This window comes from Procambarus clarkii, chromosome 25, assembly GCF_040958095.1.
Source record: "Procambarus clarkii isolate CNS0578487 chromosome 25, FALCON_Pclarkii_2.0, whole genome shotgun sequence".
Taxonomy (NCBI): domain Eukaryota; kingdom Metazoa; phylum Arthropoda; class Malacostraca; order Decapoda; family Cambaridae; genus Procambarus; species Procambarus clarkii.
In genome coordinates, this window is record NC_091174.1 from 5229223 (window position 1) to 5241297 (window position 12075).

The window sequence follows — 12075 nt, forward strand, 5'->3', positions numbered from 1 at the left end:
GATATCATTGTAACTTAAAATACTGGGGGCAGATTCACGAAGCAGTTACGCAAGTACTTACGAACGTGTACATCTTTTCTCAATCTTCGGCTGCTTTGTTTACAATTATTAGACAGTTAATGAGCTCCGAAGCACCAGGAGGCTGTTTATTACAGTAACAACAGTTGAGTGAGAAGTCTTCATGCTTGTAAACTGTTTAATAAATGTAAACAAAGCCGCCAAAGATTGAGAAAAGATGTACACGTTCGTAAGTTCTTGCGTAACTGCTTCGCGAATCTGGCCCTGAACATTTTGGAGGCTGTTGATCCGAACAATTTCTCCAAAAGGTTAGATGTCACACAAACGAGGAGCAACAGTTTCAAGCTCAACAAACCACAATGTAGGACTGAGAATAGGAGATGCTTTTTCACCCACAGGGTGATAAACCCATGGAACCGCCTACCCGCCGAAGACGTAAATGACAAAACTGCTGGGTTTTAAAATTCAATCGGAAAAGTTCATCAGGGCAAACTGGGCTGACATTTGACAAGCCGCCGGCTTCCTGTCCTTGTTGAGGCCACTAATATTAGGGGCCCTCAGGTAAATTCAGGTAAATATACATGGATTGTTCAAGAAATTTGAAAGTGATTAAGTAAGTCTTAAGTGATACTAAATGTGGAAAAGCATAGACTGCTTTATTATAATATTTAATATGTATAATAACAGCAGAACACAAAGCTGATTTATTTTGATTAAAGAAATGTGAGTGACATCTGTTACATGATGTTAATTAGATATGTCTTAGACTTTCTTTTAAATTGGTTGACAAAAGCGCATCTTTTGGTTACATTTGAGAGATTCAAGTTCAAGTTTAAGTAAGTTTATTGAGACAAGAAAAAAATACATCTCAAAGGGATAGAGTAGCTTAGGCTATTTCTACCCCCTTCTACTTCAAGTCCCTCAAGGGGCGCACAAATTCAATGAGTACAAATATATACAAATCACAATACAGCACAAGAATCCCATTTAACATAGCAGGTTAATATAGTAAGCACAGCATATAAGTGTTACACTCTTGGGGCAAAATTCTTGTAGCTCCTAAGTATTCTATCATACCATTATCACACATCCAAACAATTTGATGTGGTACATCCCACAAACTGAGACCCTTAAGTAATGTGCCTTATATTTCTGCTCTGGATGAATCGCATTTTTGTAATATCAAATACATAATGTAAATAATTTAAGTTGTTTATATTTACTCTGTTATTATCTTTATTGTTCTCTTGAAAACTGCGAACTCTGGAAATTTGTGTTAATTTACTATTTAAAATTAAAACCAAATGTTTAATAAAAAATAAAACTACAACATATTAATATTTTTAATATTAATATTAAGAATAATAAGAACGTAAGCCTATCCTGCTTCTTTTTCTCTAATTACCTGTTTATAAATACAAATTAGGATATATAAACACAAATTTGATAATCTAATATCTCAAATTTGATAATCTAATGATCTAATATCCCATTTCACAGGATTATTATTATTATTATTATTATTATTATTATTGTTATTATTATTATTATTTATTATTATTATTATTATTATTATTATTATTATTATTATTATTATTATTATTATTATTTATTATTATTATTATTATTATTATTATTATTATTATTATTATTATTATTATTATTATTATTATTATTATTATTATTAATTATTATTATTATTATTATTATTATTATTATTATTATTATTATTATTATTATTATTATTATTATTATTATTATTATTATTATTATTATTATTATTATTATTATTATTATTATTATTATTATTATTATTATTATTATTATTATTATTATTATTATTATTATTATTATAATAATAATACATGGAATCAGGAGAGAACATGAAATGTAAGGGTGATCTATTAGCCTCCACTAGCAAAGGTATAGCACAAGAATATCTTCCAATATTTCTGAGTGTATGAAGTGATTACTGAGCTCAAAATACCTCATACCATTTGGTCTGAAATCACTGATAACAGGACAATCACAGATATAGTGTTGGAGAGTATGTTCTAGCTCTTGTTCACATAGTTTACAATTGGAATGGTCACCGTAATTTATATAACTTTTATTATTTTTAAAACAAAAAACGAGGTGAATCGTAATCCGGCTTAAGCATCCGATTTTTTGACCACGAACGGAAATGTAAACAAATTTTCTCAAGAAACTTCTGTCAACTTGTCTGCTGTCTATATTAGTAATAATATTTAGCTACGCTTTTGTTTATAGTTGTATTTTGTTACAAAAAGTGATTATTTGTAATTGAAGAGACTCATATATTGCTGTTATGTATATGACATAAGCTGCAGTAGTATTCTAAAGGTATCTCTGTATCAGGATAGCTTATAGGTAGTGGTTATCTTATCTTGTAATAAACTGTGGACAGTGCTTGAGTCATGTACGTGCATTGAGTGTGTGTGTACACTCTTAAGTTGTACCAGTGGGCATTTACCTATTTTTTACAGGATTTACCTGGGGGCCACAACAAGGACAGGAAGCCGGCAGCTTGTCGAAGGTTCCCCCTCCCCCCATAGCCTTGAAGATTTTTTCCAGGTATATTTTGAAACACAACACAGTTTGGGCAGTTACAGTTTCGGCGGGTAGGCAGTTCCATGGGTTAATAACCCTGTGGGTGAAAAAGCATCTCCTGTTTCCGTTCCTACATTGTGGCTTGTTGAGCTTGAAACCGTTGCTCCTAATTTGTGTTACATCTGACTTTTTGAAGAAAATATCCGGATCAACACCCTATAACTTGTTCAGTATTTTATCAACTTAAATGAGATCTGCCCTGTCATGCCTGGTTTGCAGTGTTGCAAACCTTCCTGTGGCCCTGTGGCCTTCAAGCGTTCCTGATACAAGAGATGACTTAGCTCTGGATTGACTTTTGTTGCCTGGTGTTACACCTGCTCCAGAGCAGCTATGTCCTGAAAAGGTGGTCTCCATGCTTGGATACAATAATCCAAATGCACATCTCACTAATGTCTAGCACCAGTTGACACCATCTTCATTTATATATGGTATTGTAGAGTTGCAACATATTCATGTATACATGTGGTACTCTAGTACATACTGTATAGAGGAATACTCTGCATATTATATACTTGTAATAATACTAATTTTGAACAAATTCACAAGAGCCTTGATGAGGATTCGAAACTATGCACTGGATGTTCCTAGACAGGCTCTAGTCATCTGTACCACGACACGACTAATTTTAATAATTAAGGTCACAGCACGTTTGTATAAAATGATTAAATTATCGGTTATGAAACCCTTGGATCACACATTATTATGGACATATAATATACAGTACAGTACATACATAATTTTCCATAATTACGGTACTGTACGGTATTTATGGTGATTTGTGAATTACAGTACTTTATATTAGTTGCAAAGCTCTCAGTTCTCAGAGCCTTAAGACTGTAGATTTACTTTAATCTTATTCTTTAATCATGAGAATAATATGTAAAATCTTTATTTAGTTTCATATGTTGGACATCAAAAAATAGCAATGATTGGTGTACTATGCCAAGTGAAGAAGGTGCAGCCAATGGGGAGGCATGCTGTTGCTGCAGGACGAAGATCTACCCCAAATGTTTTTAGAAAGTCTCTACACAAGACACCGTGCTCAGTGCGGGGCCTATCGGTGTCTTGTCATAAAGCTATGCCTTTTACTGAGGTTTGTTTGTACTGTACTTGTGTTATGTTTTGCTTAATGTGAGAAATAAATTGATCAGTTTCTAATGAAAGTGAATAACATCCATATTATATATGTTTAAAGGCAAATACTGTAAATAGATATATATTTACTGCAGTACGGTAGTGTCATTCATTATGATACATAAAAAATTAGAACTGCAGAATTTATACATATTATCCATTCTTTCCAAAGCAGAATATTAATATCCATCTTATATCCCTTTTAGTCATGATAAACATATATTACGTACATAATATAACTTGCTTCTAACTAGTCTTGGACTCCCTAACAAACATTTGCCTTTAAGGACGATTATCACTTGATGTAATACCAATTTAGAAGAAGAATTTGAAAGCCATATAATATCTAAATTATAATTGCATTATATGTAATGATACTTGAAAATCCTGTTACATATTTTTTTGGTTATATTTCTTATCATGCTTGCTCTAGGCTGACTCAGCTAGCGGGCCTAGGATGAAAGCGTGGCAGACATCTCGTTACGATGGAGTTGATGGGCTTTCGCTTTGTTCTGTGAGGACACCGGCAGTCCTAGACCCTGGAGATCTGCTTGTGCGGGTCCATGCTGCCTCTGTAAATCCTATTGACACAAAAATTATTAGTAATTACTGGTATTCATTTTGTATTAATTTTGCTTGATTACAGAGTGTGACATTTCATTAATATTTGAATTCTGCCTTGTTTATTGAATTCGAAATATAATACAGTATGAAGTAATGTTTACCAGTTGATTTTCTGCATAAAATAATGTTAAAAACTAGTACAGCATCATTTAAAAAAATAATAAATATGTACTGCATAGCACATGCAAAATTTAGATAGTGTATATATACTGTATACTGTACTATACTGAATATGCTGTATGTACAATAACCAGTGTGAGTGGGAAATAATGAAAGATTATTGTAATGAATAAAACAAAATAATCCAGAATGATTCCATAATTATAAAACTAGCTAAATAATTCCAGAGGGTTATGGTGATAAAGTTTTGAATATGATGCGGGCAATGGATCGTGTTAAGCAAGGAACGTTTAAAGAAGAGGAAAGGAAGTTTCCATTAACAGGTTTGTATTAAGGAACTTAATAAATGGGATAATTTGGATTTATAATCTTCATACTTTAACGCTTCTTATTTTGGACTGTGCAGGTTGATGGAGCTCTACAATACATTTTTAAACACAATTATTTATTTATTTATTTATTTATTTACTTATATATTCATAAATTTTTATATAAACACATACACGTGACATGCGAATCATACATGCCAAATATAGCTTTTGCTACCTCACTATTTCTGTTTTACTTTAGTTGTATGTTTTACATTTAGAGAATGTTCATAGCAAAGCAGCTCTCATTATTTGTATAAAAAAAGGCTTTGAAATGAAAAACTAATTTCTGAGCAGATCATTTGGGTTGCACACTAATCTAAAATCCATCATATCCATAGGACAGGATCATGCACAGTCAGGCAGGTGAGTGGAGCCCAAGTTTTAGAGAAAGAAAATTAGCATACACTAAACATGTGCCTGATGACTTAAAAAGTCATGAAAAGAAGGCACACACTTTAGACATAAAACATCTCTAAGAAGGAGGAAACCAATCTAAGCTTTGTGAAACCCAGTGTTGTGCAACAACACTAATTGAATGAGAAATAGTGTGTAACTTAGAGTAGCAGTGTATGTGTTTAAAGAAACATATTTAATTTTTTATGTTACAAGAAAGAATGCTAAATACTTCCTGCATAGGCATGTGCAGCAGCCATAGTGTACCACCACACACCTCTCCGGGAGGAGGCAGCTAAGTCACTGACATAGACCACATGGAACATGACACAAGGTTCCACGTTCCACACAGAAAAAGCAGCCTGACTCATTGACCCTAAACATGGAATTGTTAAACAATTGTGACATCAAGACACAAAGACTTGTGAACCCACAAAAGAAGCATTATATATACAATATAAGTATAGACCCACTGACCACCAAAAACTAAGATTAGAATGAAATTAGTAAGTTTAAATGAAATTCATCCTCTCCTGTTGACTGACATGAGACATAATCAAGAAGAATGAGGTGGCTGGTTAGGGAACCATGTTGTGAGGATAATGTGGCAGGTTTGCATAGGTGGGGGTGGCTGGTCAGTAGGTAGTTAGTGAGAGCCCTACATTGGCAGTCACTTGTAATGACAAGGAAGGCTTGGAAGGGTTTTTTGAAAGAACTACAGGTACAGTAATTGAAAATATCCCTATGGTGCTGGTGAGAGAATATCATCCTGTCTTAATACATAATCCTGTTCTTTGGACATAGTGGCTTTAGAATTTTGAATATATTTAAAAAAAATATATCAATGTTTTTGTTTATGATTTTTTAACAAAGTAATATGTTGTAAAAGAAGTAGTAAGTATGGACAATTAGGTAATTGTTTGGTTACACAAAAACAGGTGTTAAAGATAAATTAACTTTCTAGCTAGGGTTTCTTTGAATTTTTCAGGTGGGCGAGACTTTGCAGGAGAGGTGGTATGTGTGGGTCAAAACGTAAAGGGTGTGGTGGCTGGTGACCAAGTGCTTGGTGTAGTCAGTCCCCAACATCAAGGTTCACATGCGGAGTATGTTGTAACTGCAGCATGCAATGTAAGTTGGGAAATGGAATCGAGTCTTCTCCCCAGGAAAATATTTGTAGCAAATATATTTCTAACCCACAAAAGTTATTTGTTATGTGTGTATGAGTTTAAACATTTACTTTTTAGTTATTTTAATACAGATTAATTTATTTACAGTACCTAATTTACCTTTTGAGTGTAAGAATCAGAGTTTTCATATTGTAAAAATTCCACATTTTGCTATAGTTCAAATAAGTTTATTGAAAAAAAAGAAATACATCTCAAAAAGGATAGAGTAGCTTAGGCTATTTCTACCCTTGATTTTGCTATAGCATGAATTATGAAAAAATATTAATTGTTGTATCTATAATGCTGCCCAGTGAGGCAGTTTAAATACAGTTTCAGTCAGCTCACACTGTGCTCTGGTAAACCTTCAGCATAAGTGCATTTGAACAATAAAACACTTATCTGAACATTAATACAATTGTGTATGAATTTATCCTCAGGTTTAAACACTACCCTCAGGTTAAACAGGGTAGCAATGTACTATAAACTACAGTATATAGTATTTGTATTTAGGCCTACCATGATGCAGATTTTGTTTAAACTATGAGTATAGCTACTGAATCAAGACATTCATTACTAAAGGTAGGGGGTCCAGAAACTTGAAACCCAATATGGCTGTGGAAGGCCATAGTCTATGGCCTTCCTCAGGTTTTGCAAAGTTAGTGTGAATTCTGTTCAATGGTGTCCAGATGTAAAGTGTACAGACAGACTAACTTTTCAGTTTATCATTATAGATTTATTATAATTATCCAAATACTGTAATATCTTCTTCAAAATCAATGAAATTATATAGAAAATTGAATTGTATTCTGAAAATTGAAAACATTTCTTTATCCTTATTAGCTGATTTTCTGCATATTAAAATGATTGTAATGAAAGAAATCTTTTGCTATATAAATACTGTACATTTAAATTATTTTTGTAATTATTCAGAACTCAAATTTTATAGTGCAATGTAATACTAACCTAAATTCAATATATTTGTGGCAGGTTTGTTTGAAGCCAGAGAATGTTAGTACTGAACAAGCTGCATCCATCCCATATGCGGGTCTAACAGCATGGAGTGCTGTAACACTGACAGGCATGGTGACCGCCACTACCGCCCCACAGTCTCGTGTCTTGATTATCGGCGCCTCAGGGGGTGTGGGAATCTTCCTCTGTCAGCTCCTCTCATCATGGGGTGCTGAGGTCACTTTGATTGGTTTAATTACAACCTGTTATATTACTGAGTAAGAAGTAGAGTGACATTCCTACATTATTAAATTACAGGAAATAGTGTACTGTACTAAGCAAATATTACATTATCTTATATTAATAACACTAATTTGTTGTGTCAGGGGACAGGCAGACAGTGTTTATATACCTTGGATAACCTCCCAATGTCAAACTACTGACACTCACCAGGGTGCAACCCCACAACAAGCTGACTAACTCCTGGTTATTTATTTACTGCTAGGTGAACATTAGGAGCATTAGGTGATACTAATGTAGAAAATGTGCCCAACCATTTTTCTCCTTCCTGGAATACGAACTGGGAATTCTCGACTGGGTTAAGAGTGAACCCAATTGTTTGTCAGCTCTATTTAAAAGTATTGTACTTTATAAATATATAATAATCATGACTGTGTGTCTAGTACTTTCAACAAGGCTGTAACTTAGAATACTGTGGGTTTGAAAGGAGAATTTCTGAAAATGGCACTTATTTGAAGACAATGGGAGACTTTAGAGAAAACAGATATGTACATTATTAGAAAATTATTAACAAATTACTTGGTATGCAGAACAAATCTTAGTGATTTAGTATGTTAGCAGCATTTGACTCTGCATAATAGTGTGTCTTTGGCTGGTGATCCTTTTAACAAGTAGAGGGTTACATGGATTCATGTTGCTGTTAATGAGGAATGTAGCAGACTCAATACTGCTGTATATCAAAGATCAAGAATTGCTAGGTGTTGGTCAATCTTTGTTTAGATCAATATTAACTTTGTCAAATGCAAGTAAATCTCATTGGATCATGGCAGAAATATTCCTAAGCTCATCTGGCATTAAAAGCTTCATGTATTACAGGTTGTTGGCCTCTGCTCTTCAGATGCACAAGGTATGGTGGCAAGTTTTGGTGTAGAAACAATGGATTATAGAGATGCAGCTACCAAAAGTATGCTTATTGCAGATGGAGGGTAAGTGAAAAGCAGATACAGCACATGGCATTTGATTTTGTAAATTCTTACTTGTAGCTTATAGTGAGATAGATGCATGTGTGTACAAAAAAATTATAAATAATAAATATAATAAATAAATAAATATAAATCCCCTTATAGAAAGATAAATTTGCATTCAAAAAATAATGAAAAAGGCAAAATATTGTCTTAACTGTTTATTTTATAAGAATATTATTTTCTCAACAGTTTTGATGTTGTGATTAATGCCTCTGGTGTTGAAGACTTAGACTACATGAAAGCACTGAAGCCCTGGAAGGGAGCTTCCTATGTTACGCTCACATCACCGTTGTTACGAAACATAGATGATCTGGGCATGATGGTTGGCCTTGTCAAGGTATTTCTTCACATACATTCATCATTTTATACATGAATATTCATCTATATCTAACATCACGTTCTATCCATCTATATATATGATTTAACATTGTATAGCTTAATTACCTGTTTTATTTACAGTTGCATGCCTTGGCTTTTACTACTATATGGTATATATCTTATCTCATGCCCACATTATGATATTTCTAAACCACTGTGAGGTTGAAACACATAAATGCAATGGAAGGGATACTAACTAACCACACTTGATGTAATAAGGAAATGACATTCAAGATTCAATGGCATATTTGTCTAATGGACATGCCCTTATACAAGCTAGAGGTTTAGATTACCAGGCATGATATTATAACTTGCCACATACATGTGAGAACAAACTGAATGTTTGTATATATACTAAACACTTTTTTTATAACTTTTTTCAGAGTACAAAGGACCTTTTGTGGAGGAATGTTACTTCCTTGTCAGAAGGGCGAACTTACAAATGGTCCTTCTATACGCCCAACCCATGTGCCCTAAAGCAAATCACAGAAATGTTAGCCAGTCAGAAGGTAGGGTTTAATATCATTATTCTCATTAGGTGTTTTGGTATTTTTGTTTATTAAAAATAATGATACTGTAGTAATGTAAGTACAGTACTGTATAATTTTAGCTATATTTATTTTTAAATTTCTCCTTGAATAGTGAAAATTATATATGCATTTTCTTACAACTAATGGCCATGAACCATCAGGGATTCAGGGAGCTGAAAAGTTTAAGGTACCATGTGTAGTTAATTTAGTGACTACATAGGGTGTTGTGAAGTTTATAGCACTTTGACAGTGATTCAAGGCATGTAATTACTTATTGTGTTTGTTCCTATGGGGATGGGAGCTATGTACGTCATGTTTCATATTTCCTATATTCATAGTTCATGGTGCTTTGACAAGGGTTGCAAGGCATGTAACACACAGTCGATGTTCCATAGGTGTAAGTATAACATGTTAAACTTGCAAACATGTTCCTTTAAGTTCTTTTTAGGGTGGCTATGCAATGCAATGCAAAACTGAGAGGAAATATTGCTTAATTTTAGAGTTAGCATTAGAATGAGAATATACTCATAAGATGCTAAATTGCTCTGTATGGAACATCATAGAAAATGTTCTTTGATATCCTGGATCATAATACAGTAGCGAATGTTTTTTGATATCCTGAATCATTATAGAGATTTTTTTAAAAATTAAATACATGATCTAGAGCAATCTTGGGATATTTAAGAATACATTATAATTAATGAATTAGGTACCATATTCCCCACATTCTCTGCAGTGTTCAGTGATACATTTGGTTGTTCAGAGGGGTTAAAGGATTCTTATAATGATGTTTTGGTATCCTGAAATTTCTTTTTTGTATTCAGACTTGATGAATGTAAGGTAATACACACTAAATATTGTTTTTAATTATTTATTTGATTTATTTATTTATATATTATATTCAGGAAGGTACATTGGGTTCATGAGAATACATAGCATTAATGATTTTACATTCTTGTAAAGTCACTAACATTCATAGCATTTCGGGCAGGTCCTTAATCTAACATAAGTTTAAGTAGGTAATTTGTAGCAAATTATGGGTTGGGTGTCTAATTTTCAGCAACATTATTATGACTTATTTTCTGCATTAATTACTTCTTAGAGTGTTAAGAGTTGTAAGAATTGGAAATGTCTACTGATTAAAATGTTCTCCTTAATTTCAGATTCGACCAGTGGTTGATAAAGTCTTCCCATTTACTGAAACGCCAGAAGCATATAGTTATGTTATTAATGGTCATGCTAGAGGAAAGACTGTTATTAGCATGTCTCAATAAGAGGGGATGAATGGGAGACAAGATAAGAAGCAAATTAATTACTATAACCAAAACTTCTGTATATAGTTGAAAATAATAAATGTATGAATTGACTGTCTATTTTTTGTCTTTTGCCCTATGAAACTTATTGCACATAATGGTCAGAGTACAGAGGGGTTTATGTATTTATAAGAAGGCAAGGACTACTATAAAGGGTCCCGGTAGAACATTGGGTTCGTTCTCAACTCACAATCGAGAATTCCGGGTTCGAATCCTGGGCGAGACAGAAATGGTTGGGTGCACTTCCTATCGCCTAATGCCCCTGTCCACCTAGCAGTAAGTAGGTACTCAGGAGTTAGTCAGCTTGTTGTGGGGTTGCATCCTGGGCGGGGTCAGTAATTCGATCTTGGGGGTGGGGTGGGAGACTTCGATATGAGCTTGACGAGTATGAATTCACTCTGGCTTCTTGTCATTTGACACAATAAATTATTGGTGTCTTTTTTCCTAAAAGGCATGCCTTGTCCATGCTATGCCATACTTTGTCCATGCTATGCCATGCCTTGTCTATGCTGTGCCATGCCTCGTCCATGCTATGCCATGCCTTGTCCATGCTGTGCCATGCCTTGTCCATGCTATGCCATGCCTTGTCCATGCTCTCCATGCCTTGTCCATGCTATGCCATGCCTTGTCCATGCTATGCCATGCCTTGTCCATGCTCTCCATGCCTTGTCCATGCTATGCCATGCCTTGCCATTCTGTGCCATACCCATGGCTAACATTTCTCTTGATGTAACATTCCTTGCCATGACATCCATTCCAAGTGCTGTGGCATGCATAAATACTGCCATGGCATGTCTTCCCCTGCCACAGCATGCCTTTCCCTGCTCTGGCATCCCTTCCACATGCTGTGACATGCATAACCCGTGGCATGGCTTCCCACTTGATGTGACAATATCTTAAAAAAAAGATAAGAATAAGAGCCGGCTAAGTTATATAACGAGAAAGGGATATAACCTACGAGTATTCAGATAAAAAGCAACAACCTGTCAAGATGGTATTTTTTTGTTTGGTCATAGTAGTAAACATCCCTAGAGTAAAGTGAAGTAATCACGGAAACTGCGACACGTATGAAATTGAAATTGAAATAAGTTATTGAGGTAAAATACACACAAAGAGATGAGGTAACTCAAGCTATTTTCACCCCGTTCAGTACAACGTGTTCATACATATATAGACACACATCA

General features: G+C 34.1%; 1 protein-coding gene across 3 annotated transcripts; it reads left to right on the forward strand.

The window, feature by feature from the left end:
• The first annotated feature begins 2164 nt into the window (after positions 1-2164).
• On the forward strand, positions 2165-10945 carry LOC138368614 (reticulon-4-interacting protein 1 homolog, mitochondrial-like). Of its 3 annotated transcripts, none has more exons than XM_069331202.1 (10): positions 2165-2257; positions 3546-3742; positions 4217-4385; positions 4755-4850; positions 6280-6419; positions 7445-7642; positions 8522-8631; positions 8860-9007; positions 9432-9557; positions 10742-10945. In XM_069331202.1, exons 2-10 carry the CDS (start codon positions 3575-3577, stop codon positions 10850-10852), a joined length of 1266 nt encoding a protein of 421 aa, XP_069187303.1. In that variant the 5' UTR covers positions 2165-2257; positions 3546-3574; the 3' UTR covers positions 10853-10945. The 3 variants fall into 3 exon arrangements, with proteins under 3 accessions (XP_069187303.1, XP_069187304.1, XP_069187302.1); XM_069331203.1 differs by lacking the exon at positions 2165-2257 and adding an exon at positions 2281-2458; XM_069331201.1 differs by lacking the exon at positions 2165-2257 and adding an exon at positions 2465-2613.
• The last annotated feature ends 1130 nt before the right edge of the window (positions 10946-12075 follow it).

Coding starts and splice junctions, on each gene's coding strand:
- LOC138368614 (XM_069331202.1), top strand. CDS start 3,575: ATGATTGGTGTACTATGCCAAGTGAAGAAGGTGCAGCCAATGGGGAGG. Junction 4,386..4,754: donor TATTGACACAAAAATTATTA/GTAATTACTGGT, acceptor AAATAATTCCAG/AGGGTTATGGTGATAAAGTT. Junction 8,632..8,859: donor ATGCTTATTGCAGATGGAGG/GTAAGTGAAAAG, acceptor TTTTCTCAACAG/TTTTGATGTTGTGATTAATG.